Source organism: Lissotriton helveticus, chromosome 3_1 (genome assembly GCF_964261635.1).
Source record: "Lissotriton helveticus chromosome 3_1, aLisHel1.1, whole genome shotgun sequence".
In the NCBI taxonomy this organism is placed as follows: Eukaryota; Metazoa; Chordata; class Amphibia; order Caudata; family Salamandridae; genus Lissotriton; species Lissotriton helveticus.
Genome location: NC_136061.1, coordinates 953,239,776 through 953,265,482, shown reverse-complemented (window position 1 = coordinate 953,265,482; position 25,707 = coordinate 953,239,776). Strand labels below are relative to the sequence as shown.

Genomic DNA, 25,707 nt, shown 5'->3' with positions numbered 1-25,707 from the left:
TAGAGACTTTGTTACTTTTTATCTGTTACTGTTTCGAAGAAAACAAGATTCAAACAGTGTGGCTCGTGTGCCCGGATGATGTCAATTACCGATCCACACGAGGATTGTTTATGGTGTTTGTTGTCGGATCATGACGTCAAGGGCTGTCGATCCTGTTCTAAAATGAATCCGAAGGCTCTACATGAACGAGAGGCTAAACTTTTATTAGCCAAAATTAAAAATAAAGAAGCCGGTAGAATATTCGAGATCAAGATCAAGACACTCCAGATCGAGACCGAAGTCAAGATCGAAGTCACGATCGAGGTCGCGATCGAAGTCTCAATCGAGGTCGCAGGTGAGATCAGAGTCGGCGTCGAAGTCAGCTTTTGGGCATGCTTCGAGTTCCTCGAAGAGAAAACATAAGAGGAAGAAGCATAGTTCTCGCCATCATTCGGGGTCTTCGGACTCTAAGAAGAAATCTTCTCGGAAGCATCACAAGGACTTTGTGTCTCCGTCTCCTGCTGGTGGTACCACTCCGGTACGATCTCGAGAGCATACACCGGAGCCGGAGCTGAATCCGAATCTAGCTTCGGGTCAGTCTTCGGAGCATGAGGAGGTCGTGGAGGTTCCTCAGTCTCCGACTCCGGAGGATGAACCGGAAAGTCAAAAGGATCAGGAGGAACTGAATCCGGTACAGCCTCCTACGAATCCACCAATGGGTTCTTACCCTTCCTTTCCTGGTCCTGGTCAGGATCCATCGCATTTCCTAAATGCTATGTATGGAGTATATGCGAGGGCAATGTACCCCACTGGAGCACCTGCGGGTCCTATGGGTCCTTTGTCTTTTAACTTGGGTGTCCCCCAAGCTTATGCACCGGCGCCTTTTCTACCTTTCATGCCGACTCCATATCCTTCTTGGATCGGTTCGGCGCTGCCGAGGTCATCGACTCCGCGCAAGGCTTCGCTGACTCCGGAGCGACCTCGAAATTTGGATCGAGGCTCGACGCCGGTTCCTGTTTCTCTTCCTCCTGTTGTTCCAGCTCCTCGGTCGACGCCGGCTCCGACTCCATCGGAGTCGTTACCGGATCCGTCGACTTCGATCCGTATGGAGTGGTCGAGACGTAGAGCCCAGCGTCTATTGGAGGAGAAAGAGTATATGGAACCTGAAGTGGAGGAAGGCGAACTTCAGGAACATGAGGATTGTTTTGAAGATCTTCATTCTGCAAGCAGTCTTGAACTTTCTCCGGAATGGGGATTACCTGTGGTTTCAGATGCACCCTCCAGGGATGTGGTACCATACCATATCGTAATTAGAAAAGCTGCTGAATTGCTGAACTTAACTTTACCAACAGTTGAGTTCAAATCTAATATACTTACAGAAGTTTTACATTCACCTTCTTCTGTCATTGAGCCAACTCTACCTTTCACTGATGCTCTAACCGAGCCAATTCTGGAAGTTTGGAAAAAGCCTTTGTCTGCACCTGCAGTTTCTAGATCGGTGGCGAGACGTTATAAGGTGGCTCCTGGCACATCTCAGAAGATCGGGAATTCCTGTATTTCCGTATCTGGATGACTGGCTCATCAAAGCAGAGTCGCCAGAGAAGGTGCTCCTTCATTTGCAAGAGACAACTCAGTTGTTACACCGGTTGGGTTTTTCGATAAATGTGCCCAAGTCTCACCTGGTGCCCTCCCAGCGCAACCTGTTCATAGGTGCGGTACTGGACACTACTGTGTGTCGTGCATTCCCTCCTCCTCAAAGGATTCGCGACATACAGGAAATGATTCCTTTATTTTTCAATGAAGCGGTTGTTCCAGTCCTGAAGGTCCTTCGTCTGCTTGGTCTGATGGCTTCTTGCATTCTGTTGGTCAACCATGCACGCTGGTACATGAGGGCACTCCAGTGGTGCCTCCGCAGGCAGTGGTATCAGCACAACGGAGATCTCAGGGAGTCAGTGAGGATCTCCAGAGAAACTGCGGCGGATCTGTCTTGGTGGAGTGTGGAAAGCAATCTTTCTCAAGGAAAGCATTTCCAGCTGCCTCCATCGGTGGCCACAGTGATAACGGATGCATCCCCTCTAGGGTGGGGTGCTCATCTGGGGGATCTGGAGGTCAAAGGTCTTTGGTCTCCAGAGGAAAGGTTGCTTCATATCAACCGTCTAGAGTTACGGGCGATACGTTTGGCGCTCAAGGCCTTCCTCCCTTCCCTTCGCGGTCAGTCGATTCAAGTCCTAACGGACAACATGACCGCGATGTGGTACATCAACAAGCAGGGAGGAGTGGGGTCGCAGTGTCTCTGCAGAGAGGCTCTGCGTCTCTGGTCCTGGGTTCAGGACCATCAGATTTGTCTGATGGCAAATCATCTGGCCGGATTTCTGAACGTTCGTGCAGACGTTCTCAGTCGGCAGTTCTCTGCCGACCACGAGTGGAGGCTCCATCCAGAGGTTGTTCGTTACATCTTTCGGATGTGGGGAACTCCTCGGGTGGACCTGTTCGCCACTCACGAGAATGCTAACTGCCTGTCATTCTGCAGTCTCCAGTATCGGTTGCAAGGAGCTTTGGGGGACGCGTTTCAGTTGAGTTGGGGAAATCAACTCCTTTACCCGTTTCCCCCCATACCCTTGATTCCTCGGGTTCTGGGGAAGATTCGCCAGGACCGGGCCCAAGTCGTATTGGTCGCCCCGGATTGGCCAAGAAGGGTGTGGTACATAGACCTTCTCCACCTCTCCTCTCACCCGCCGCTCCGTCTCCCTTTCAGGGCAGACCTCCTCTCTCAGATGGAGGGGCAGGTTCTACACCCCCACCTCCAGACATTACACCTTCATGCCTGGAGATTGAACGGGGCAACCTGAACTATTTTTCTCTCCCTCACAGTGTGGTGAATGTCATTCTTTCTGCCAGGCGTGACTCCACCAAGTCCATCTATTCGTATAGATGGTCTAAATTTGTTGTTTGGTGTAGGGAGAAGGCTGTTGATCCTTTGAGGGCTCATTTGTCTGATATTTTACAGTTTGCTCTCTCTTTGGCGCAGCAAGGATTTGCCGTTGCTACAATCAAAGGTTACCTTTTGGCGTTATCGGCATTTCTTTGCTTGCCGGATCAGCCGTCTTTTTAAATCTCCAGTGGTTTTGAGGTTTCTGAAGGGGCTTACTAATAAGTTCCCTCCTTCTCCATTTATCGTGGCTCAGTGGGATTTGAATCTTGTCTTGACTTTCTTGATGGGTTCTCCCTTTGAACCCTTACACAAGTGTCCCTTGAGGTTTTTGTCTTTTAAGACAGTCTTTTTAGTAGCAATCACCTCGGCAAGGAGGGTGAGTGAGCTTCAAGCTCTTAGTTCTAAGCCCCCATTCCTGACCATTCATGCTGAGCGAATGGTTCTTAGGACCAGGGCTGCTTTTCTGCCTAAGGTGGGAACTCCCTTCCATCTAGGACAGTCCATTACCCTTCCTACCTTCTTTCCTCCCCCCTCACCCTTCTAAGGAGAAAGAGAGACTGCACCGTCTGGACCCTAAGAGGGCGGTGTCTTTTTATCTGGATAGAACTAAAGACTTCCGGATTGACGACCAGCTGTTTGTTGGTTTTGCTGGCTGTCGGAAGGGCAGAGCGGTGCACAAGCGCACACTTTCCAGGTGGATAATCCTGTGCATCAAGATTTGCTACTCCCTAGCGGGTAAGGACCCTCCTGAGGGTATAAGAGCTCATTCTACCAGGGCAAGGTCTGCTACATCTGCATTGTCTAGAGGTGTACCTGTTGAGGATATTTGCAGAGCCGCGACTTGGGCCTCTGTAGGAGAGTAGGGTCTGCAATCCTATGATCACCCAGATTTTTGCTTTTTGCTGCACTGGTTTACGACTTTCCCTGGCTGTGGGCCTGCTAATCAGACCCACAGCCTAGCTGTTCTCTCTATCCAAATTGTACTCAGGTACTGAATTGGCACTGGGCCCTCTCCAAGTCCCTGTACCCAGGGCTGAGGTGCACCCAGAAGTCTCCCAGGGGCTGAAGCATGTATTGTGCCACCCCTGGATTGACTAACTAAAACTGACACAACTGGCTGCACGACAGCTGGGGCCAGGTGGTGTACTCACCCTTTGCTTTAGATATAGTATACCTATATCTAACCCTAAAATGGACACACAGGTCTCCTATCAGTCACTCCTATGGCAGGCCTTAACAATCCTGAAGGCAGAGTGCTTGGAATCGTGTGAGATAGTGCTCTGGCATGAGCTGAGCCTGTCTGCGGCTTTCGGGATCCATCCCTTAGCCGTTTCCATGATATCGCATACCATATACTCTTAAGTGCATTATAATCCTCGCGGTTATGTGCCAACTCTGGTATCGCTTTATCAAAACATGTCGAGTAAGGTGTCATACGAATTGGAATACTAACCCCTCGCCAATTCTGGCGACGGGGTTAGCATTCCACCCTTCTAGAGGGACACGACATGCCTGTAACCTATAACCCGGTTAAAAGTCAGACAGAGCCTTAGCATCCACAAAATGGATGCTGCCACCGAGACACAAGTCTGCCCTCCTGCTGCTGGGAGTCCTCCCAGGGCAGGAGATAAGGACAAAGGGTTTCCTGCCAGGGGCGGTGCCAGCACCGTCCCAGACAGGGTTTTGTGTATTGTAGGTAGGCAGGGCTTTAGAGGAAGGTGACTGCACGTGGCACCCCGGTGCTCACTGTGCATAGGCTGGCTGGAACCAGTTCCAGGGTCACTCCAGACCCTGTGCTGGGGAAAAGCCCGCCAAGGAAGTGGGTGTAACCACCCCCCTCCTAGTCCCACCCATAGGGCAGGACTTAGTCGCGTGCCAGCCCCTTTTTACAGGATAAAGGTAGAGACTGGCCCCCTTCCAAATCAGATCATCTTTGAATCCTGAAACTACTTTCTGCGAAAGGAACTCAAGACTTCTTCCTAAGATTTCTCCCTTGTGACTAAGGAGTAGTCACCCTGCATCCGCAGGCACCATCCAAGAACACTGCGGTCTGCTGTAAGTCCTTCCTCCGGAATCCGACTGCCCAGCTCGACGAGAACCGGCTTCCCTGGCACCTCTGACCTCTACCCACCTCTACAGCCCAGCTGAGAACCGTGGGTGCGACGAGACCTCAAGGGACCGGCCATCTGCAAGACTGCACGACTTCTTTCCAGCAAGCCCGCCGAGTAATCTACTGGTGAGTGCTTTGGGGTCCGAGAAGCCCCGACTCTGAGCAGCTCCAGCTCCGAAGTGCAGCCCCCCAGCATCTCCACGATCTGCGTGGGGCCCTTCTGCTTTCCGCTGCTCACCGCGTTGTTTGGCTACTAGCCCGTTGGCTTGTGGCCTTCCTGACGACGCCCGACGACATTTTTGCTGCTAGTCTGGTTGCTCCAGACTGGCCCTTGCTCCCTTCCAGAAGAGGAGCACCCCGGACCCTCCTGGTCCACTCAAGACGCCATTTTGAGTCCACCGCGTGGGCTTGAATTAGCCAAGGCTTGTTGCCCAATCCTGGGTAACTTCGACGCCAACGACTTCATCCTTCGTGGGACAGCTCGCACCTCCATCCTGGTCGCCGACAACGCCTCCTGGTCCGAGAGACTGCAGAGCCCAGCAGCGCCCACTCACCTGACTGCGGTGACTTCGCCCGGTGCCATCCTGGTGCCCACTTAATCACTGGCTAGTGATTCAAGAACTTGGTCCCCTCTGCTTTCAGGTTTTCTTCTTCCTTGATCCAGGCTTGGATCCATCGAACTTTTCTTCACTGGTCGCCTGCCAGCAACTTCTTCCTTCCAGGCTCCTGGTCCGGCAACGAGATCCCCGACGTCTTTTCAGACCTATGCAGCTGCAGCCCCTGGGCTAGGTAACTTCGGCACTCCGGTGTCCCAGCATAGCCTCACTATCCAAGGGTCAGGATCCACTGTCATTTTCTCCCTACCAGGTCGGGTTCGCCCGTGAACACTAACTTTGTGAATTCTAGCTTCCATAGACTTTGTCCCGCATCCCGCGTGAGAGTGCACACTCTGCACCCGAGTCCCCTGGGCCTCCTAGTAGTAATCTAACGATTCCCTAGTCCAGTCCTAGCGATTCCAAAGCCTATTAGAACTGTTACTTACCTGCTAGTAATTCGCATTCCACTTTTAGCGTATATGGTTTTTCGTGCCCCTCGGGCATTTGTGTAACGTGCTAACTTAAAAGTATTTTCGTAAGAGTTTTGTTGTGTGCCTAGCACCCTGTCCTCATAAAGAGTACAGGGTTGTTGTGATTCTAATAAATACATTGTTTATTTTCATAACACTTGTGTGGTGTCCTTTCACTGGGTGTTCAAGGGGTAATGTGATGGTAAAACAGCTGGCTTAACACGCCCTCTAGAGTCTTAGCCTTAGACTGCTCGTATCCATGCTACTAGGATAGCTGGTCTATAAGGTTGACTTACAACCAATCATCAATAAGGGTTGTTTGGACTGATATATAGTGATCACTAGAATAGTGAGCACTGCACATCAGGCCAACTTCTCACATTGGTGAGCAGCGGTTGGGATTTGAGCTTGCTGTTGTTTTACCACACATGCCCTAAGAATATCTTGTGAAAGATCACATAAGTACTAAAGGTACATATAACTTAGCTTAGAATACTCTGAGTTCTACTGAACCAGCTGTTGTAGCTCCTAGGGCCTAGCACACCCTAAACTACAACTCTAGCAAGGGATCAGTAGGCAAACATATAGTGTAGGTAAGTGCACCACTTACACCTCACTAGAAAAGCATGTCGACTCAGGGGGACTCTACTGAGACTCCCCTGGTCAGTGTTGACCCTCCACAGGTCACTTCCAGATATGCAGCTCTCAGTTTTCAGGAGATGAGACAAATCTGTGTCTCCAGGAAACTGAAGCAGGGGTCTAACCCCACCATTCCCTTTCTGATAGGTCTCTTAGAGACATATGATGCCAGAAAGCTCTCTCAGTTACATGAGAGCATGCCAGCCTTAGAGGGAACCTCTGGGGATCCAGATCTCCACAACACTGATTCAGCAGTTGAGGAGGAGGATCAGGAGGTACTCTCTGGGGATGAGGTAGACAAGGGTCTTGAGGTAGTCAGAAGGCTAACTAGGACCAACTTAGACTTACTTGGGCTAGGATCTGGGGGCCCCCCAGTACTAAACCGAAGTGGGCCTAACCTTGGAGTTAGGAGAGATAGATCTCTTTCTAGGGACTCCAATAGATCTCTGCACTCTAATGCCTCTTCTCAGGGGAGAAGGAATCCTCCACAGAGGAGATTTACTTCCCCTCAGAGAAAGGAGCATGAGGCTAGGATGAGACAAGCTGAACTGAGGATTGAAAGGGAAGAAATTGCCCTGGCCAAAGAGAAGCTTGCCCTGGCAAGAGAGCAGCAGATGAGTGGGCTAGCTCCCACTGGTGGCAGCAATCTCCCAAGAGATAGAGAGAAGGGTTTAGATACTAAACACCTGACTAAAATAGTGCCCCCCTTTAAGCAAGGGGATGACATCCAGAAATGGATGGCTGCTCTGGAGAGGGCCTGCACTGTGCAGAACATTCCCCAGAGTCAGTGGGCAGCTATACTGTGGCTCTCCTTTGATGGTAAAGGTAGAGATAAGCTCCTCACTACAAGAGTGGAGGATGCTAACAATTACCAGGTCCTGAAGAATACACTGGTTGATGGGTTTGGTTTAACCACTGAGCAGTACAGGTTGCTGTTCAGAGACACCCAGAAAACTCAGTCTCAGGACTGGTCTGATTTTGTGGATTGTGCCACTAAGGCTTTGGAGGGCTGGTTGCTGGGTAGCAAGGTTACAGATTACACAGGATTGTATAATCTAATGATGAGAGAACAAATTTTGACCAATTGTCAGAACCAGTTGCTGCACCAGCACCTTGTTGATTCAGATCTGACCTCTCCCCAAGAATTGGGAAAGAAGGCAGACAAATGGGTCAGGACAAGGATCAAGCAGAACCAGAACCAGGGTGGTCAGAAGAAAGCAGACCAGAAGGGTAATGTTAAGAATGAGCAAAATGACCAGAAGTCTTCACCAGGTCCCCAACAAACCAAAGAGGGTGGGGGTCAGGCTTCCCAGAAAAAGAAGACTCAAGAAGGCCAGTCAAAAAGGTGGTGCCAGTACTGCAAAAGTAAATCTCACTGGTTTAGTGAGTGCACCAAAAGAGGAGGAGGACAAACTCCTGCCACTACAGCTCCTAAAGCAACTGCACCCCCTAGTACAGTCAGTAGTGGTAGTGTCACTCCCAAGGCATTAGTTGGGTTAACCTTGGGTACTGAGGGGTCTGACAACTTAGTTGGCACACTCACTCAGGCTGTCCTTGTCTGTACAGGGGATATGGATATGTCCCCTGAAATAAGTCCCAATACTTTGGGCAAATACAGGCAGACACCTTTGATTAATGGCAAGATGGCTCAGGCCTATAGGGACACTTGTGCCAGTGTCACCATGGTGACACCTAACTTTGTGGACCCTGGACAGATCATGCCAGGTACTGATTTCCTGGTGACCAATGCCAGCAATGTCACTACTAGTCATAGTGTGGCAATTGTAGCTTTCTCCTGGGGTGGAGTGAAGTGACAAAAGAAAGTTGTAGTCAGTTCAGACCTCCCAGTTGATTGTTTGTTGGGCAATGATTTGGAGTCATCACAATGGTCAGAAGTGGAGCAGAGGACTCACATGGAGATGTTAGGCTTGCCATCACATGTGCTTGCTGTGACTAGGTCACAGGCCAGAAGATGCCCCACTGAACAGGTGCTGGATCCTGAAATTATGGACCAGACACCTCCCAAGAAGAAGAGCAGTAAGGGTAAGGCTTTGCCTTCCCCCTTGCCCCAGGTTGAGGATCAAGTCTCTGAGGAGGCTGATCTAGAAGAGCTGAGGGAAACTGAGCCTAAAGAGCTTGAACTTGATCAAGTTGAGTTTCTGGGCTCAGGGGGACCCTCCAGAGCAGACCTGGGGAAGGAACAGTTGAGCTGCCCTTCCCTTGAACCCCTCAGACAGCAGGCTGCTGCTGAGGCTGCAGGGAATGCCACAGGTGCCCACAGGGTATACTGGGAAGATGGACTCCTGTACTCTGAGTCAAGAGACCCCAAGCCTGGTGCAACCAGGAGGCTGGTCATCCCCTTGTCTCTGAGAGGTTTCCTTCTCACCTTGGCCCATGAGATTCCCCTTGCAGGTCATTTAGGTCAGACAAAGACTTGGGACAGGCTTGTCTCACACTTTCACTGGCCCCATATGAATGAGAATACCAAGGAGTTTTGTCGCTCATGTGTCACTTGCCAAGCCAGTGGTAAGTCAGGTGGCACAACAAAGGCCCCCCTCATACCACTACCTGTGGTGGGGGTTCCCTTTGAAAGAGTGGGGATTGACATTGTTGGTCCAATGGAACCCCAGACAGCATCAGGACACAAGTTTATACTAGTGGTGGTGGACCATGCCACCAGGTATCCTGAGGCTATTCCCCTTAGGACCACTACAGCCCCTGTAGTGGCAAGAGCCCTAGTTGGAGTGTTCTCCAGAGTGGGTTTCCCTAAGGAGGTCGTTTCTGACAGAGGTACAAACTTCATGTCAGGATATCTGACTGCCATGTGGAAAGAGTGTGGTGTGAACTACAAGTTCACCACACCCTATCATCCACAATGCAATGGGCTTGTTGAGAGATTCAACAGGACCCTGAAAGGGATGATTCATGGACTACCTGAAACTCTTAGGAGAAGATGGGATGTCCTGATCCCCTGCCTCTTGTTTGCTTACAGAGAGGTCCCACAGAAGGGGGTTGGCTACAGCCCTTTTGAGCTTCTGTATGGGCATCCTGTAAGAGGACCCCTGTGTTTGGTGAAGGAAGGATGGGAGAGACCTCTCAAAAAGCCTGCAACCAACATAGTGGACTATGTACTTGGTCTCCGCTCCAGGATGGCTGAGTATATGGAGAAGGCATCTAAAAACCTTGAGGCCAGCCAGGAACTTCAAAAAGCTTGGCATGACCAAAAGGCTGTACTGACTGTGTACCAGCCAGGACAGAAGGTGTGGGTGCTGGAGCCAGTGGCCCCAGCAGCTCTGAAAGACAAATGGTCTGGGCCCCACACCATCATTGAGCAAAAGGGAGAGGTTACCTACTTGGTGGACCTTGGAACTCCCAGGAGCCCTCTCAGAGTGCTCCATGTTAACAGGCTCAAGGCATATGTTGACAGGAAGGACATGAGCTTGCTCATGGCCACAGATGAGGGACAGGAGGAAGAGAGTGACCCTCTCCCAGACCTGCTCACTCAGAATCCTGATGATGGGTCAGTTGATGGTGTTGTCTTTTGTGGCAGCCTCACTGAACATCAGCAACAGGATTGCAGGCAAGTTCTGCAATCCTTTCGACATATGTTCTCTCTGACACCCAGCCAAACTGATTGGTGTACCCATGATGTTGACACTGGAGACAGTCTGCCTGTCAAGAGTAAAATCTACAGACAGCCTGATCATGTTAGAGACTGCATCAAAACTGAAGTGCAGAAAATGTTGGAACTGGGAGTCATTGAGCCCTCAGATAGCCCTTGGGCTAGCCCAGTAGTTCTAGTGCCAAAGCCTCACACCCAGGGTGGTAAGAGAGAGATGAGGTTTTGCGTAGACTACAGAGGCCTCAATGCAGTCACTAAGACTGATGCCCACCCAATACCAAGAGCAGATGAGCTTATAGATAGATTGGCTTCTGCCAACTTCTTAAGCACATTTGATTTGACAGCTGGGTATTGGCAAATCAGGTTAGCTGAGGAAGCCAAACCTAAAACAGCATTTTCTACCCCTGGAGGGCATTATCAATTTGTGGTAATGCCCTTTGGACTGAAAAATGCACCTGCCACCTTCCAAAGGTTGGTGAATCAAGTCCTCACTGGGCTGGATGACTTCTGTGCAGCTTATCTTGACGATATTGCTGTCTTTAGCTCCACCTGGGAGGATCACCTGGTCCACCTGAGGAAAGTGTTAGAGGCCCTGCAAAAGGCAGGCCTCACTATCAAGGCCACAAAGTGCCAGATAGGGCAATCACAGGTTGTATACCTGGGCCACCTTGTAGGTGGAGGCCAGGTTCAGCCACTGGAGAGTAAGATACAGGCCATCAAGGACTGGACTCCTCCAATCACCCAGACTCAGGTTCGAGCTTTCTTGGGCCTGACTGGGTACTATAGGAAGTTTGTCAGAAATTATGGGTCCATAGTGACCCCCCTTAATGACCTGACAAGCAAAAAGATGCCAAAGAAAGTTCAGTGGACAGCAAGCTGTCAGAAAGCATTCAATGACCTAAAGCAGGCCATGTGCACAGCACCTATCCTCAAGAGTCCAGATTACTCCAAGCCATTCATTGTCCAAACAGATGCTTCTGAGTTGGGGGTGGGAGCTGTTCTGTCTCAACTGAATTTTGATGGTAATGATCAGCCTATTGCTTTCATTAGTAGAAGGTTGACACCCAGAGAGAAAAATTGGTCAGCTATTGAGAGGGAGGCCTTTGCTGTGGTCTGGGCCCTGAAGAAGCTGAGGGCCTACTTGTTTGGCACTCACTTCACCATTCAGACAGACCATAAGCCCCTCTTGTGGCTAAATCAGATGAAGGGTGAAAACCCCAAACTGCTTAGGTGGTCCATTTCCCTACAGGGGATGGATTTTACAGTGGAGCATAGACCTGGGACTGATCACAGCAATGCTGATGGGCTCTCCAGGTATTTCCACTTAGAGCAAGAAGACTCACCTGGTCAAGGTTAGCTTATTGTCCCAAAGTTTGGGGGGGGGTCATGTAGGAGAGTAGGGTCTGCCATCCTATGATCACCCAGATTTTTGCTTTTTGCTGCACTGGTTTACGACTTTCCCTGGCTGTGGGCCTGCTAATCAGACCCACAGCCTAGCTGTTCTCTCTATCCAAATTGTACTCAGGTACTGAATTGGCACTGGGCCCTCTCCAAGTCCCTGTACCCAGGGCTGAGGTGCACCCAGAAGTCTCCCAGGGGCTGAAGCATGTATTGTGCCACCCCTGGATTGACTAACTAAAACTGACACAACTGGCTGCACGACAGCTGGGGCCAGGTGGTGTACTCACCCTTTGCTTTAGATATAGTATACCTATATCTAACCCTAAAATGGACACACAGGTCTCCTATCAGTCACTCCTATGGCAGGCCTTAACAATCCTGAAGGCAGAGTGCTTGGAATCGTGTGAGATAGTGCTCTGGCATGAGCTGAGCCTGTCTGCGGCTTTCGGGATCCATCCCTTAGCCGTTTCCATGATATCGCATACCATATACTCTTAAGTGCATTATAATCCTCGCGGTTATGTGCCAACTCTGGTATCGCTTTATCAAAACATGTCGAGTAAGGTGTCATACGAATTGGAATACTAACCCCTCGCCAATTCTGGCGACGGGGTTAGCATTCCACCCTTCTAGAGGGACACGACATGCCTGTAACCTATAACCCGGTTAAAAGTCAGACAGAGCCTTAGCATCCACAAAATGGATGCTGCCACCGAGACACAAGTCTGCCCTCCTGCTGCTGGGAGTCCTCCCAGAGCAGGAGATAAGGACAAAGGGTTTCCTGCCAGGGGCGGTGCCAGCACCGTCCCAGACAGGGTTTTGTGTATTGTAGGTAGGCAGGGCTTTAGAGGAAGGTGACTGCACGTGGCACCCCGGTGCTCACTGTGCATAGGCTGGCTGGAACCAGTTCCAGGGTCACTCCAGACCCTGTGCTGGGGAAAAGCCCGCCAAGGAAGTGGGTGTAACCACCCCCCTCCTAGTCCCACCCATAGGGCAGGACTTAGTCGCGTGCCAGCCCCTTTTTACAGGATAAAGGTAGAGACTGGCCCCCTTCCAAATCAGATCATCTTTGAATCCTGAAACTACTTTCTGCGAAAGGAACTCAAGACTTCTTCCTAAGATTTCTCCCTTGTGACTAAGGAGTAGTCACCCTGCATCCGCAGGCACCATCCAAGAACACTGCGGTCTGCTGTAAGTCCTTCCTCCGGAATCCGACTGCCCAGCTCGACGAGAACCGGCTTCCCTGGCACCTCTGACCTCTACCCACCTCTACAGCCCAGCTGAGAACCGTGGGTGCGACGAGACCTCAAGGGACCGGCCATCTGCAAGACTGCACGACTTCTTTCCAGCAAGCCCGCCGAGTAATCTACTGGTGAGTGCTTTGGGGTCCGAGAAGCCCCGACTCTGAGCAGCTCCAGCTCCGAAGTGCAGCCCCCCTGCATCTCCACGATCTGCGTGGGGCCCTTCTGCTTTCCGCTGCTCACCGCGTTGTTTGGCTACTAGCCCGTTGGCTTGTGGCCTTCCTGACGACGCCCGACGACATTTTTGCTGCTAGTCTGGTTGCTCCAGACTGGCCCTTGCTCCCTTCCAGAAGAGGAGCACCCCGGACCCTCCTGGTCCACTCAAGACGCCATTTTGAGTCCACCGCGTGGGCTTGAATTAGCCAAGGCTTGTTGCCCAATCCTGGGTAACTTCGACGCCAACGACTTCATCCTTCGTGGGACAGCTCGCACCTCCATCCTGGTCGCCGACAACGCCTCCTGGTCCGAGAGACTGCAGAGCCCAGCAGCGCCCACTCACCTGACTGCGGTGACTTCGCCCGGTGCCATCCTGGTGCCCACTTAATCACTGGCTAGTGATTCAAGAACTTGGTCCCCTCTGCTTTCAGGTTTTCTTCTTCCTTGATCCAGGCTTGGATCCATCGAACTTTTCTTCACTGGTCGCCTGCCAGCAACTTCTTCCTTCCAGGCTCCTGGTCCGGCAACGAGATCCCCGACGTCTTTTCAGACCTATGCAGCTGCAGCCCCTGGGCTAGGTAACTTCGGCACTCCGGTGTCCCAGCATAGCCTCACTATCCATGGGTCAGGATCCACTGTCATTTTCTCCCTACCAGGTCGGGTTCGCCCGTGAACACTAACTTTGTGAATTCTAGCTTCCATAGACTTTGTCCCGCATCCCGCGTGAGAGTGCACACTCTGCACCCGAGTCCCCTGGGCCTCCTAGTAGTAATCTAACGATTCCCTAGTCCAGTCCTAGCGATTCCAAAGCCTATTAGAACTGTTACTTACCTGCTAGTAATTCGCATTCCACTTTTAGCGTATATGGTTTTTCGTGCCCCTCGGGCATTTGTGTAACGTGCTAACTTAAAAGTATTTTCGTAAGAGTTTTGTTGTGTGCCTAGCACCCTGTCCTCATAAAGAGTACAGGGTTGTTGTGATTCTAATAAATACATTGTTTATTTTCATAACACTTGTGTGGTGTCCTTTCACTGGGTGTTCAAGGGGTAATGTGATGGTAAAACAGCTGGCTTAACACGCCCTCTAGAGTCTTAGCCTTAGACTGCTCGTATCCATGCTACTAGGATAGCTGGTCTATAAGGTTGACTTACAACCAATCATCAATAAGGGTTGTTTGGACTGATATATAGTGATCACTAGAATAGTGAGCACTGCACATCAGGCCAACTTCTCACAGCCTCCCTCCACACTTTCGCGATGCATTACTGCTTGGATACCGAGGTGAGGAGGGACGGCCACTTCGCGCGTTCTGTCCTCCAAGATTTCCTGGTGTAGCAGAGTGGACTCCCTCCTCCGGGAGTGGGGACTGCTGTGGGACTATTCACAAGGTGAGGAGTCCACAAGGCAGATGTATCTATCAGAAGAACAAGTTACTTACCTTCGGTAACGCTTTTTCTGGTAGATACGGTATCTGCCTGTGGATTCCTCACTGACCCACCCGCCTCCCCGTCGTCCACTCTGCTATACTTGGTTTTATTTGTATATTTATTTGTATATATTTTAGGTTTTTGATACCTTTGCTTTGCACTGTGTGCTATTTTGGTTTGTATGTACTGTGTACATTGTATATATGTATATTTCCTGTCATTGGTCCGTCTGTGTGCCTCGAAGGCACGGAAAAAAGGGCGGAATTGATGTCATCACGCCGACGTAGGCCTAATAAGGGGTCGGTGACGTCAGACGGAGTCGTGCGCGATGCCGCGTTCCTATGACGTCGTCCACGCCGGCGTGCTACAAAGAAAAAATTCCGAACATTGCTGACGCAAGGGGGATATTCACAAGGTGAGGAATCCACAGGAAGATACTGTATCTACCAGAAAAAGCGTTACCGAAGGTAAGTAACTTGTTCTTCAGGCCCATGTGACGCCGATGGGAGGCAGGGTTCACCATCACCTCCTCCACTGGCGCACTGTCACATCGGACAGGTGGGTGCTGCAAATCGTCCGAAGGGCTACTCCCTCCCCTTCGAGGCGACTCCTCCAGCCATGCCACCGCGACTTCTGCAGGAGGAAGTTACGGCCCTCTTGGCCAAGGGGGCCATCGAACGCGTTCCTGAGCCTGAAGTAGGGTGTGGTTGCTACTCCCACTACTTTCTGGTACCCAAGAAGGGCAAAGGGGGCCTACACCCTATCTTGGACCTACGGAACGTCAACGGCTTCCTCCGGAAGGAGAAGTTCAAAATGCTGACACTGGCTCGGGTTTTGGCTGCTCTGGACCCAGAAGACTGGATGGTAGGGTTGGACTTGCAGGACGCTTATTTCCACATCCCCGTCCTGACGGCCCACCGGCGCTACCTGCGGTTCATGGTTGGCCACAAGCACTTTGTTTACCGTGCTCCCCTTCGGCCAGTGCCCCATGGGTGTTCACAAAGGTGATGGAGGTGGTCGTAGCTCATCTGCGCAGGTTAGGGGTTGCAGTCTTCCCCTACCTCGACGACTGGTTGTTGTAGGCGGGCTCGCCCCAGACAGTCGTCAGCCATCTCCAGACGACGGCAGACCTCCTGCACCAGCTGGGGTTCTCCATCAATGTGCCGAAGTCACACATGTGCCCCTCTTAGAAGCTCCTCTTCATCGGAACGGTTCTCGACTCGGCGCAGTTTCGGGTTTATCCTCCCGAACAGCGGGTTCGGGATATTCAGGCTCTGATTCCACTTTCAGCCTTTAATCCCGGGTCTCGGTCAGGTTGACGCTGCGGCTTCTGGGGCTGATGGCCTCCTGCATCCTTCTGGTGCATCATGCCCGGTGGCGGATGCGGGCTCTGCAGTGGGACCTGAAGTTTCAGTGGGCCCAGCATCCGGGCAACCTATCTGACCATGTCCTGTTCTCGGAGGGCACTGCGAGACAGCTGCAGTGGTGGCTTACGGACCGCGATTGGGTCAGCGGCAGATCCCTCCCTACCCCAACCGGAGCACGTAGTTGTGACGGACGCGTCCCTCCAGGGCTGGGGAGGCCATATGGGAGAGGCGGAGATCAGAGGCCTCTGATCTCCGGCGGAGGCCCGGCTCCACATCAACCTGTTGGAGCTCAGGGCGATTCGTCTAGCACTGAAGGCATTCCTCCCCTCTGTACGAGGGAGTGTAGTGCAGGTGTTCACGGACAACACCACCGCCATGTGGTACTGCAACAAACAGGGCGGTGTGGGGTCGTGGATCCTTTGTCAAGAGGCTCTTCGCCTTTGGCAATGGCTGGAACGCCAGGGCGTGACCCTGGTGGCTCAACACCTGGCAGGTTCTCTGAACACCAGGGCGGACGAGCTCAGCCGTCGGTGCATGATGGATCACGAATGGCGTCTGAACTCGGACGTGGCGCAAGGCCTCTTTCAGCGATGGGGAGAGCCTTGGTTAGATCTATTCGCCACCGAAGAGAACGCGCAGTGTCATCAGTTCTGCGTGTTGGAATTTCCAAGGCGGCACTCGCTCGGAGATGCTTTTCGTCGCGAGTGGAGTTGCGGTCTGTTGTATGCCTTTCCGCCTATACCACTTCTGCCCAGAGTGCTGAAGAAGATCAAGCGCGACCGGGCCCAAGTCATCCTTGTGGCTCCGGACTGGGCTCGAAGGTACTGGTATCCAGAGCTACTCAGTCTGTCAGTCGATCCCCCGGTTCGTCTGCCTCTTCAAGAGGACCTTCTGTCGCAGCAGCAGGGGACGGTCCTCCACCCGAACCTGTCCAGTCTCCACCTCCATGCTTGGAGATTGAGCAGCGACAGTTGAGGCCATTTGACTTGCCTCCTGAAGTCTGTAACATCATTCTGGCAGCCAGGCGTCCCTCCACAAAGTCGGTATACGCCTGCAGGTGGAACAGATTTGTGGCATGGTGCACAGCAAAGGCTGTGGATCCTCTTTCTGCCACTCTTTCTGAGGTTCTTCTCTTCCTTCTTTCTCTTGCCCGGCAGGGCTCTGCTCTGGGCACTCTCAAGGGCTACCTTTCTGCCCTTTCAGCCTTTCTCAGGCTACCTGATCAGCCTTCTTTGTTCAAGTCCCCTATTGTAAACAGATTTCTTAAAGGCATCACACACACGTTTCCTCCTGTTCCGTTTGTGATGCCTCAGTGGGACTTGAACCTGGTCTTAACATTCCTGATGTGCACTCCCTTTGAGCCACTTCACAACTGTCCTCTTCGCCTTCTGACTTTGAAGACTGCTTTCCTGGTTGCCATCACCTCTGCCAGGAGAGTGAGTGAGCTCCAGGCTCTATCTTCTAAACCTCCTTTCCTCTCTGTCCATCCGGACAAGGTCGTTCTGAGGACTCGTCCTTCTTTCCTGCCCAAGGTGGTCACGGCCTTTCACATCGGGCAGTCTATCACTTTGCCAACCTTCTTTCCGCCACCGCATCCCTCTAAAGAGGAAGAGCGGCTCCATCGTCTGGACCCAAAACGTGCGCTCTCATTCTATTTGGATCGCACACGCCAGTTCCGGGTGGATGACCAACTCTTTGTTGGTTACGTGGGCGCTAAGAAGGGGAAAGCAGTACACAAGAGGACCATCTCCCGGTGGATCCTCTTGTGTATCCAGGCGTGCTACTCCTTGGCTAGGAAGGAGCCCCCTGCTGGATTGCGGGCTCATTCCACCCGTGCCACGGCTACTACCACTGCCCTGGGCAGGGGTGTGCCCTTACAAGACATCTGTCAGGCAGCTACGTGGGCATCGCTGCACACGTTTGCTAGACACTACTGCCTGGACAGCCAAGTCCGGAGGGATGGCTTCTTTGGCCGTTCCGTCCTCCAGGACTTTCTGGTGTGAGTATTGGTTCGCAGACCCACCACCGGGGTTGGTATTGCTGGGGTATCTATTCTAAGGTAAGGAATCTAATACTAACGTGTCTCTTTCAGATGCACAAGTTACTACTTGTGTAACGATATATCTGTAAGAGACATTAGTTAGTATTAGATTCCTTACCGACCCACCCATCCTCCCCGTTCTGCGAACCGATACCTAGGGTTAGGGTTGTCCCCTTCAGGGCCCTAGTTTCACTGGCACCAGTGTTGGTTTTGGCATAGCTCTGCGTTTCTGGCGCGGAAAAGCTGTGTCTAAGAACTGACGTCAGCACGCGGAGGCGGCGTCTAAGTACTCCGACGACGTCATCACGGCGCCCACGACGCCGACAACGGACGCGGAGCCGCAGACGACGCCTACCGACGCGCAAGGGTACTGCTACGCAAAATTTTCCGGATCCAGTCTGACGCCTGGGGATATTCTAAGGTAAGGAATCTAATACTAACTAATGTCTCTTACAGATATATCGTTACACAAGTAGTAACTTGTGCATCTGTGCATCAGGGAGGGCTTATATGGACTCCGTGGATGTCACATTCTGAAGACGACGTCACTACGGAGTCGCTCGATGCCCTCTACCGATGCACAGAGGTATTGCTGAGAACCACTCTGGCGCCTGGGGAGGATTCTAAGATAAGGAATCTGCAGCTAGATCCTGTCTCTAACAGATGAGGCATTACCGAAGGTAAGTACATTGTCCTTCTAGTCTATTGAAATTAATTAGAGTTTTAATTTTTTTAATGTGCTTCTTTTTATTTAAATATAAATTAAATCTGGGCAGTATATTCTTTACATAGACTACATTTTTACCCTCCAAAAGAATGATTTTTCCATGGAAGTCTTTTATATATTTTTACTCTGTTTTTAAATATTTTGAATAAACATGCTTCAGTATCATGCTTATTAGTGGGACTACTTGTTTTTTATGACTTCCATCGCATAAACATTTTACTAAATGAGAGCTAGCATTACAAGTAAGGGGCATTTCCATCTTTAATAGCTAATTTTCCATATTTGGTAGCTAAAAGAAACGTTTTGTAATTTGGCATTGTTTATAGTCTCTTGCCCTTTTGAATGTGACATCAAAGCCCCGCATGTCTGAAACCCTAGAACTTAGACCCCAGTCTTTCCTTCAAAAGTGCATAGCTGTTATGCTTGTAGAATGATGTTGCAGAAAGTGTGAAAGGCAGAACATGGCAATTTTTCAAATTGTTTATTGGAGTGATTACAGCGTACCAGGAAAACCTGTTTTGCTTCCAGTTCCTACATATTTAAACTTCGGAATAATTCTTAAAAGAAAGTATAATCTTAATTATTTTTTGTGCTTTTTTTCCAGTTATGCCATTATCTTTTTTAACACTGCTTGTGCGGCCCAGACAGCTGTGGATGAAATGAATGGGAAAGTAATCCATGGAAAAGGAGTCAGAATTCGTATCATAAATGTTGCAAAAAAACCTGCTGCAGTGACACAGTTAGAACATCGTGAACTTGAAAAAAATACGGTTACAAAAGTCACAGTCTGCAACCCAAGTCGGTCTTTGGAAATCAACTCCCCTTTGAGGCCGCCAACGATGGAGGACATCAAACTTGCAAACAACAAACTTGCAATACATGTTAAGCTACCTGAGGAAATGCCAGCAAAGGACACATGCCCAATTAAACAGTTGACTTCCACTGGACCAGCTCCAAAGTCTGATACTGCTCTAAATTCTTCTCATGTGAACAACTTGGCTGAAGACACTAGACCTGTGAGAACTACACCATTCCCTTGGAAAGTAACCAACTGCACCGCCACCCCCTTGATGGTACCCGGTTCGTTTCCACCTCCGTGGTTTATTCCTGGCTCTTATCCTAGCCCTTGTTGGCAAGTACCTGCATCTAATGCATGCCCTTGGATGATAAATCGTCCTCCTACCTGTAACTGGCTAGGATCCAACACTCCTCAGAGCCCTTGGCCAGGGGCCAGTTCCACCCAAACTCCATTTCCGGGGCATGGATTCACCAATTGTCCGTGGCAACATCCTTCTCATCCCCAAGCGTCCTGGTCATTGAACTCTTTTTCTCCCACTATTTCAAGCAGCATTACTTCTGTCAAAACCTCACCAAAGCAAACTAGTTGCCCAAGTACTAAAGTGACTTCTGCCACCAAGGAGGTAATCTGTTCTGCCACCCCCTCTAAAGACAGCAATCATCCCTCTATCGCTACACAAGCAGTTTGTCTAGGACCCTTCAAAAACACTTGCAGTTTCTCTGGCCTCATAGATATAACCGAAAGTCCCCTGACTTCCTCTCAGGTTACCAATTCTTCCACTTCCCTTCCTAAAGGGGCCACTACTGGCCCTGAATATTCAAATGACATCAGCTTCTCTGTAGCTCCAACAACTGTGACCCCTTCCATCTCCAAACCTAGGAAGATGGCTCTCCCAAAAGTGAGAGTCACTGCCTCAGGACTTAGAAAGTCAATGGCTTCTATCACTCCACTTTCTAAAGTGCCAAAACGTGACCCTACTTCTAGCACTGTCAGGACATCAAACAGTTGTACCTTACCAACTAATACCCTTTCCTGCCCCTTCCCATTCTCTTCTACACTAAATAATTCTGTTACAGCTCAAATAACTGTTGCAAGTGGTTCCACTACCTGTGTCAATGGGAAAGACTGTGCTGTTTTGTCCAGCACTATTTCTGCCTCTCCGGCTGCACCAGTGACTCAGCCATCATCAAGACCACCAATGGTAAGCCATAGCATTTAGGTAATTAATATTTAAGCAGAAAATGTAAATCATTGTAAAGTCACTGTTAACACAGATGAACATTTCACGAAGTACTTGTATTCACTGGTAAAAGATAGATGTGTGGTACATTGAAGGATGAATTGTTGAGTACAAGGCATGCCTTTCCATCGGGTACTAGACATTCAGACTTTCCTGCATGAATCAGATATGGTATTTCCACAGAGAGAATCAAGTCAATAGGCAGACCTGCGCTGTACAGGTGTACAGGATCAAAGAGAAGTATAAAGTCAACAAGTGATAAGTCTAATAGCTGGGATGTTGGCGATTAATGCATTGTGATGCTGTGTTCTTTAAAGGGGTGAGTTTTCAACTCTTCCCTAAATTAAAACCGCTTTTAGGCGATCCTCCTGGATATGGGGATGCTGTCCTATATTCTGGGAGCATAGTTGGAAGACACCTTCTGCCTTGTTTTTTCTTTTTCATACTTAGTCTGCAGTGTGATGGTATCCTGGCTTTGGTAGTGACAAGAGCCACCAAAGATTGTGACCTCGTCTACAAGATAAGTGGGGGTGCCGGTTTTGATGGCTTTGTTAAAAGACGCAAATGAAGATGGTGTGCCAATGGAGTGCCATCAGAATTGCAGCAATGTATTCTGACCCTGCATTTGATGAGACTGCTGCAGCATGTAGAATACCCTATATAGTGGCATCGTGGAAAATCTGTAAAGTCTGTAAAATGGAGTTATCTTGCTGTATAATGTAAATCGCAGAGGACACTATGTTGCCCAGTGAATGAATTCTGGATGATAAAGTGAAAATACCATTGTCAACCACAGTCAAAGCCTTTTCCAAATTAATCCTGTTGATCTCGCGCAATCTCTCATCAGCTCCTTGTTAAAAACTTTTCCACAGCTTGTTGTATATTTCATGCAAGAACCACTTTTGATGTGGTTTCCAGGGATCTAATAGAAAATTCCTGAGATCCATGTCATCAGAAAGAAGGGACAAGTGTTACTTCACTTAAGAGAGTGTTTGTTTTTAGCCAATCACTTCACAACTTCCTAACACTATATGATGTGACCACCCCAGAGTGTTTTGTTTTTACATATCGCATATCAGGTGTTTTGACTCTAAACCTTTCGGTGTTACCCAGGAATCTAGATTGACACCCATTTGTATCCATAAGCCAAATCACCCACCCCTTCCAATTAGGGTCTAAATTAAAAGCGCCATTATGTATCATGGTGTCTAATGTATCCTCACTGAAGTGTAAGTGCTGCCAATTCTCAAAGCGTGAAAACCCAGGAATGCGAGGTATGTTCAAATCCGATTCCTAGACAGGAAGTTTGTTGCACTGTTTTATTCAGGAAACTTATTGATGTGGTATGAGGCATGCTGTAAATAAGGCGTCAGTTCCCTGAACCTGCCACTGTTTTGTCCCCCAGACAGATTTTATGTCTATGGTGTCTTTCCAGAAGTCTAAACCCTCTACCGACAGTTGGGAAATAAAGGAAGCTGAGTATATCAGCTTAGTGTTTGTTAGCATATTTTTATTGGCTTGTTTAGGTGCAAGCTTATAATAATAAGAGGCTGGGTCTGATGTGTCAGAACCAGAAAAATCAGCACACTTTTGTGTAAATGTTTTGAACTACCTTTTGTCAGTGTTGGGCAATGCTCCCAATGAGTGTAAATGTAAACAGCTCGTTAAATATTAGATGGGTGTAAAAAAATGATTACCATAATAATGATAACCAAACATGTCGCCAAAATTAGATATACCATCGTTCAATTAATCATTTGAAAATCCAGCTGATTGCTCTAGATCTGCATGCAAATTAGGCACAGTTTTAATGTCCCAATCATCGGAGAAAGTAATAGAGGTGATGGTATCATTTAAAGAGATTTTAAACGAATTTGTAAATTTGCAGTGGGACCATTCATAGCATACGATACTCTGTCCCCCACTTTTCCTTATGGGACTGCTCCCCAGAGATAGGTCCCTTAGTTCACAGTGCGATGATGCTTGTCATTTCAGAACCTAATTCACAAGTTGTACTTCAGAGCGTTGAGGTCTGTTACCTACATTCTTTCACCAAACAGGAGTTCGTAAGGAGTACGAGCCCCCGCCCCACCAGGGATTTTCTTTGCATGTTATTGAGTGCCCTCTGGATCCCATACAGGTGATCAACCCAACTACCACCCAAACCGAATACCCTTTCTGTTAAGGACTGCTTTAAGTCATGGTTTTCCGACTCAACTACCAAATTTTCCTCAGGATGATTTGGGGAGAAGTACTGTAAGGTCACACCCAAACTTTCCATAGCTTCTGCGTAAGGACCCTGTAGTGTGCTAATTGCGTATGTCCTGATTAAGACTCACAGATCCTTGATAATAGTTCGGGCTTCAGCCGACCGCTTTGGCCATACACACAGGAATCTAGAGCATGCATCTACTGCCACCAAGATGTACTTGTAAGCCCCATCAGATTTTAAGGGGCTTAAGTGCTCCAAATAGACACAGGCCAAAGGCTTGTTAGAAATCAAGAGGTGTCTGTGGTGGACGTGCTATGGTGGAGCCCCTCATCTGCTGGCAGATGTCACTTTTGATGACAAACTCCTTGGTCTGTTTAGTAAGGCCTTGCCACCAATAGCGTTGCTTCCTTAATGAAACTGTAGCAGTAATCCCTGCATGTGCCGAACCCAGACCCTCATGTACAGCCAGTATTGAGCCCAATCTGCGATCAGTGTTTGGTATACCTCTTTGCCCCACTCCTGGATTTTGCGCATACAGTATATTTTGTGCATCTAACTTGCAAGAGTACTTGATTGGAAAGTGTTTGTCGGGTGCAGCATTGACAGTCACCTATTCACAGTCTGTCTATTCTCGTATTAGAACGTGTGATTGCAGCAATGGCAGCAGTGCTAACTGTTGCCCTAGCGGCTTAATCAACCATGGTATTCCCTGCAACGTGAACAGCAACACATTGATGACTCAATGTGTGTATTACATGAGCCATTGGCAAGCACTCTTTCAGCTTTGCCACCTGTTCCCAAAGCATCTTGTGCTTTATTGTGCAACCCTTGGAATCTCGAAATCTATTTTGGCCCCTGTAGTGAACGTATAAATTGTATGACTCTACACAGTAATACGAATCACACACTAGAAGTGTGGGGAATACATGATCTGTATTTTACATTGCCAGTATCCGGGCCTTTAGTTCCACCTCCTGTGCTGTCCCGTCCCCTAGGGACTGCTTGTTTTTTTTTCAGGAAGGAGCTTGCCATCATGCACGCACCCCTTTACAGTTGTGCACGCTGCAGAATATTGGTATTTCTGAATACATCTGCCTGTAGATTCCTCACCTTTTGAATTACCCCAGTTCCACAGAATCTTTTCTTCTCCGCTCTCCCACATCAACTAGGATGTCACACTGGAATGGCTCCGCAAGTGACTCCGCGTGATGTAATAAGAGCCATAAGATGACCTCGTCGGCGTGCTGACCCCAGTTCCCTTTTTTAACTCCGTCGACTCTTAATTTCCAAAGCTCTCCATTTCTAGGAGTTTTCTTCAATACTGTTGCTGAGGCTCTGTAGCCTTTGAAGATGAATCCTCCTATAAAGTCGGGATTGAAGCTGTGCATGGAATGCGGAGGTCACATGTCCAATACTGACCTTCATGATGGTTGTTTGTGGTGTTTGTCTTCAGATCACGACTTTGGATCATGTTCTTCGTGCAAACGGATGAATCTGAAAGCCCTGAAGGAGAAGGAGGCCAATTCATTTATGGCTAAAGCCAAGAAACAGAACAGGGGTCGCAGGAGATCTCGAACTTGGTCGAACTCGCGGACGCCTCATACTTTGAGATCCTCCAAGAAACATAATAAGAAGCAGCGCCATGGTTCTCTTCGAAGGATGTGACTCCGAAGTCAGTGTTTGAGTCCTAGACGACGTCGCAAAGATGAAATATTGGCAACACCTTCTCCAGGTATGACTCCAGCACCGAGGGCTGTTACTCTTCCGACTCATGTTACTCCTCTGGTGCCAATGTCTGCAACTCCACCCCTGGCACTGAGAACTCCAACTCCTGAGCCAGAGCCAAATTTGGTGCCTCCACGTACAGATCAAGAGCCCTTTGTTCCGGATCCATCATATCCAGCCTTCCCGACTCCTGCATAGGATCCTTCTAATTTTTTAAATGCTATGTTTAACATTTTTGCAAGGGCTTCGAATCCATTGGAGCGCCTTCCAGCCCCATCGGTCCACTTGCATACTCTTGGAGCGTTTCCCCCTTATTTTCTGTAGGCACCTTAAATGCCATTTATGCCTCTGACTCCAGGTAACCGGCCTCCACTGGTGCATTGCATTTTCAAGAGTGTCGCAGCCCTTTGGATGGTTAATCTCCAGCGCCATCTGGATCCAATCCAGCGCCAGCTCCACCTCAACCGAGTTCATTCACGGTTCCTTTGGACGATCTTGCGGCACCAGCTCCAAATTCACTGGCGCCGCCGATACCGAGAATGAGATCTTGGAGAGAGGCCCAAAGGATGGTGGAAGAGGAAGAATACCAAGTGGAGCATGAGGGAGCTGAAGAAAGGGAAATTGTGGACCTTGACCCAGAGTTTGAGGGATTACAAGAAGCAAGTGGTCTGGATACCTCCCTTGAGTGGGAATTGGCGTCATCTAAGGATTTACCGCCTCCTGAGGTGACTTCCTATCACGCGGTTATTCGTAAGCCTGCAGATTTATTAGAGTTACTACTTCCTGCAGCTGAACGGAAGTCCGATATCCTGTAATATCCTTACAAAGGTTCTCCATTCTTCTGCATCAAAACCATTGTTGCACTTCATTAAGGCTTTAACGGAGCGTGTTTCAGAAGTCTGACAGAAGCCAATGGCTTCTGCAGTTTACAGGACAGTGGTTAGAAGTTGCAATGTAGCTCCT

General features: G+C 49.5%; 1 protein-coding gene across 9 annotated transcripts in view; it reads left to right on the top strand.

Moving 5' to 3' along the window:
* Positions 1–25,707, top strand: part of RBM44 (RNA binding motif protein 44) — a 1,911,902-nt gene that overhangs the window by 1,701,541 nt on the left and 184,654 nt on the right. For all 9 annotated transcript variants that reach the window (XM_078681327.1, XM_078681325.1, XM_078681323.1 and 6 more), the window contains one exon: positions 19,373–20,768. In XM_078681327.1, the coding sequence (XP_078537453.1) occupies positions 19,373–20,768 (1,396 nt within the window). The remainder of the gene's footprint in view (positions 1–19,372; positions 20,769–25,707) is intronic.